Source organism: Oncorhynchus clarkii, chromosome 2 (assembly GCF_045791955.1).
Source record: "Oncorhynchus clarkii lewisi isolate Uvic-CL-2024 chromosome 2, UVic_Ocla_1.0, whole genome shotgun sequence".
Lineage (NCBI taxonomy): Eukaryota > Metazoa > Chordata > Actinopteri > Salmoniformes > Salmonidae > Oncorhynchus > Oncorhynchus clarkii.
The window spans coordinates 74,475,016-74,478,962 of NC_092148.1; the positions used below are offsets into that span (position 1 = coordinate 74,475,016).

Genomic DNA, 3,947 nt, shown 5'->3' on the forward strand with positions numbered 1-3,947 from the left:
GAATCACAACAACACATGGACTTCTGCCCCACTGATGTATGCTCATCGTTCGTGACACTGTCAGCTAACCCAGCTATAACAAAGCACATGGAGCAGGGCAGGGGCCAAGTTCTTGCCGGTGACCCTACCAGAGCTACAAGACTGTGACCTACTGGTGTCCACGCATTCCACTCCCTTTGCACCACAGTGGCAACATTTTAATGCATTTCATTTTTTTATGTAGGCTTACATTTGACAGAAATTATGAAAATGTCTTATAACATGCCCACATGTAGTCCAAATAGCTGATTTATGCCACGAGAAATTGACATATAATAAACGTAAGGTCATTCTACTGGGCCTATCACCATCATGACTTTGTATCATGAATATCGGCCTATCTAATTAAAGCAATGAAAGCCCAGTTGTGTTAATTCGTTCTGAGATTTTGTTATTGATGTGTGCCCTCCTGCATGCAGAGGTATATTTTCAGTTTGAATGGACAGACTGACCCCTAGCGATGGTTTTCCATAAGAATTTTTAACATTTTATAAATCATACTTTGGTTAAGGATAAAGGCCAAATCAATTGAATAGCTCAGCAAGTTTACTTTGCAAAGAGCATGAAGTGCAGAGAATGTTATCAAGAGATGGATTTTTCTATTCAGGAATAACTAAGAGACGAACATATCGTTGATTCCCATACTATTTGCCTGTTTGTTGTATGTTTGTATCCGTGATCATCACATTGACTGACGAAGCAAGTCGTGCATGTTAACATTGACTGACGAAGCAAGTCGTGCATCGTCCATTTATCGGTCAATCATTTCCAAAAAACCGACCCCGGCAGGACTCGAACCTGCAATCTTCTGATTCGAAGTCAGACGCCTTATCCATTAGGCCACGAGGCCGTTAAGCAGTTAATGAAAACACGCTGTAATATTCGATAATATTATTCGTTTTAGCCAGTGACTAATTGATTTATTTAACATATTTTCGTCAAATACTGGCCATGTACTTTGCAAAACATTCGCTTTATTTTACACACTTCCGCAAGGGGAGGTCATCCCTGCCACTGGATATCGCTAGATACCTGGTCTGCTGCAATGTTTCACAATCCATGCCTGGAAATCCCGATTAACATTGTTTATATGTGTCACATTGATGCGAGTTGAGGATTGCAAAACGTTGGCTAGGAATTTTAGGGATATTTTTATTCTGTTGTAAACAGCATTCTGACCATTCTCTGCAATGCCGCTTGTAGTTATAGCAGTTTTCTAAAGTAGGCCTATTTAGCAATCATGTTTTCATGTTGATGATCTTAATATTACATTTAATGTTGATTGATTATTTTATGGCTTTTATTGGATGGTTTCGTTATGGTCACAAAGTTGACTCTCTCTCCATTAAGGTTTTCATCTTGCTCCTGACCAATGTCCAAGGGGAGGAACAATTGACTGTCAGGACTAGTGAGACAATTCTGCATCTTCGTCCCCTCTGGAGGCCTTTATCCTATGGAGGACACTATGCCGCACCTCCTACTCCACCTAGCAGCCCCATTCTCTCCAGGGCTCCCACCCCCCAGAAACCCGCCTGAACCCGCTCAACATCCAGATGCTGTCCCAAAACCATCAGAAGCAGATCTTCCGCGGCGCATAGCAGGAGTACAAGGACGAGAAGGTGAAGTGGAGTATCAGGCACCTGCAGAGGCACCAGCTGTGGGGAAAGAGGTCTCTGCTCCCTGGCATGAAGCTCCAGCTGCCCCACATGGAAGCGAAGGACATCGACGGCCACTTCCGCCTGCTGGCCCAAAAGCAGAGCCTACCCTACCTGGAGGCTGCCAGCAAGCTTCAGCAGGCCCCGCTGCCGCCCATGTCCCAGGACCTGGTGTGGGAGGTGAGCTGGATGCGCTACAGGCCTAATGGGGAGGCCAGACGGGTGGATTTCCCAGACGAGGCAGGCCACACTGGCTGTGGCCGTGTCTACCACTGCCTGGTGAGACTGAAAGAGAGGTCCAAGACCCTCTACTGTGGGAGGGAGGGTTTTACGCTGGAGGAAAATTATTACTTTATTTCAGTACAGGACAGTTTATATCACTTCTTAGTATTTGTAACTGTAAAATGATTTGTAAATGTAAAAATGATTTGTAAATGTAAAAAATACTGAAAGGCTTTTGTAGTGAGGTTAATAGATGGTGTATAATATTGTGTTGGGACTGGGCAGGAATGATTACAATTATTTAACAAGGACTATTTATTCTGAGCCGGAGTGGATTGCAGTTTCACTGAATTCTCTGTATTCTATCATTCTGTTTCCTGACAGGTACTCGTGGTCCAGCAAGCGTCTGATAGAGGAGAGATACTCCTGATCCAGCCAGCTGATGCCTGCTGACCTCATCCCCTTGGAGACCTGGACAACTTTATCCTAGGAACACACACTTTCACATTCTATCTCACCCTCTCATTATTTGGGTGTGCAGTTCTCGGAAGAGGAAGTGGGAGGTGGCAGGCCAGTGTTTGTGGTCTGGAGGTACGTTCAACAACCTGGAGAACATCTCCCACTCAGCTCAGCCGGCCACCCCTGTCCCGGGCTGCAGGATCAGCAGACCGTGAAGGATGAGTTCTGGAGAACTTATGCAAACACAATCATAAAAGCACATAAAATGAACACAATTATAACACACACACGTAACACACTCAATTGTAAGACACACTGTCTGACACTCAAACACACACTTGTTGTAGATGAAAATATTAACGTGTGTGTGTGTCAGTTCATCACCAGCAGGGTGAACTGGGTGGTACAGAGTTTGGTGGTGGACTACTCCCACTCTTATGCTGGTGGCCGTAAGCTGACTGATGGAGGAGCATGACATCAACGGATGCTTCCTGTATTAGTATCAACAACGAGGTGCGCTACCTGGTCCGCAGTGAAGACCGCTACTGGGCAGCACTGGCTCTGCAGATCACCAACCTGCTCATTTAGTCTACCGCTGACTTCTTGCCAGGTCACCCTAGCAAAAGATCTAAAATCAATGGTCTTTTCGGGCTAAATAATACATAAATGACCATGTGGTCATTTAAATGGTTGGGATGTAGCTAATTGTAAGTTACAATTGAAAGTATTGTCATTCATAGCCAGTGAATTACTTGTTTTACATGTCTCAAACATCTGTTCAATAAGCTGCTTATGTGTTCGTCCATCTTTTATCGTTGTGCTTTAAAAGTGTATGTTTGCCCATGCGCTGAGTATGCAGGACATGCCCCAGTCATTGGCTTTCTTCAGTGCCGTGGACATTGACCAGTGTTTGAGCAAGGAGGTGACCATGGACTGTGTGACTCCCTCCAACCCCACAGGGCTGGAGTGCAGATATTGCCTACCAGAGGGTGTCTTGTATATCATCATTGTACTTCATTCTTTAAAGTCTTTGCGTTATAATATTGTAGTGTGCATGTGATGGCAATCAGATCTATATTTAACAAAAAATATAAACACAACATGGAACAATTTCAACTATTTTACTGAGTTACAGTTCATATAAGGACATCGGTCAATTGGAATAAATTAATTAGGCCCTAATCTATGGACTTCACATGACTGGGCAGGGGCACAGCCATGGGTGGGCCTGGGAGGGCATAGGCCCACCCACTGGGGAGTCAGCCAATCAGAATTAGCTTTTCCACACAAAAGTGCTTTATTACAGAAATACTCTGTTTCATCAGCTGTCCGGGTGGATGGTCTCAGACGATCCCTAAGGTGAAGAAGCTGGATGTGGAGGTCCTCGATTGGCGTGGTTACATGTGATCGGCGAATTCTTTAAAATTACATAGGAGGCAGATTGTGATGAAGAAATTAACATTAAATTATCTGGCAACAGCTCTCTGGTGGACATTCCTGCAGGCAGCATGGCAATTGCACGCTCCCTGTAAACTTGAGACATCTGTGGCATTGTTGTGACAAAACTGCACA

General features: G+C 44.5%; 1 protein-coding gene and 1 non-coding gene across 2 annotated transcripts; one reads left to right on the top strand and one right to left on the bottom strand.

The window, feature by feature from the left end:
- Positions 1 to 816: 816 nt before the first annotated feature.
- Positions 817 to 889, bottom strand: trnar-ucg (transfer RNA arginine (anticodon UCG)). Its single transcript has one exon. It is a non-coding gene; the product is annotated as a tRNA-Arg (tRNA).
- Positions 890 to 1,579: 690 nt separating this feature from the next.
- LOC139382478 (DNA polymerase subunit gamma-1-like) lies at positions 1,580 to 2,399 on the top strand. The gene is made up of 2 exons (XM_071126557.1): positions 1,580 to 1,973; positions 2,301 to 2,399. The coding sequence occupies exons 1-2, from the start codon at positions 1,725 to 1,727 to the stop codon at positions 2,367 to 2,369; spliced, it is 318 nt and encodes a 105-aa protein (XP_070982658.1). The 5' UTR covers positions 1,580 to 1,724; the 3' UTR covers positions 2,370 to 2,399.
- The last annotated feature ends 1,548 nt before the right edge of the window (positions 2,400 to 3,947 follow it).

Bases quoted from the DNA above. Each gene is read 5' to 3' on its own strand.
- LOC139382478 (XM_071126557.1), top strand. From the start codon at position 1,725: ATGAAGCTCCAGCTGCCCCACATGGAAGCGAAGGACATCGACGGCCAC. The intron at 1,974-2,300 runs GTGAGACTGAAA...GTTTCCTGACAG, and splicing joins GCCGTGTCTACCACTGCCTG to GTACTCGTGGTCCAGCAAGC.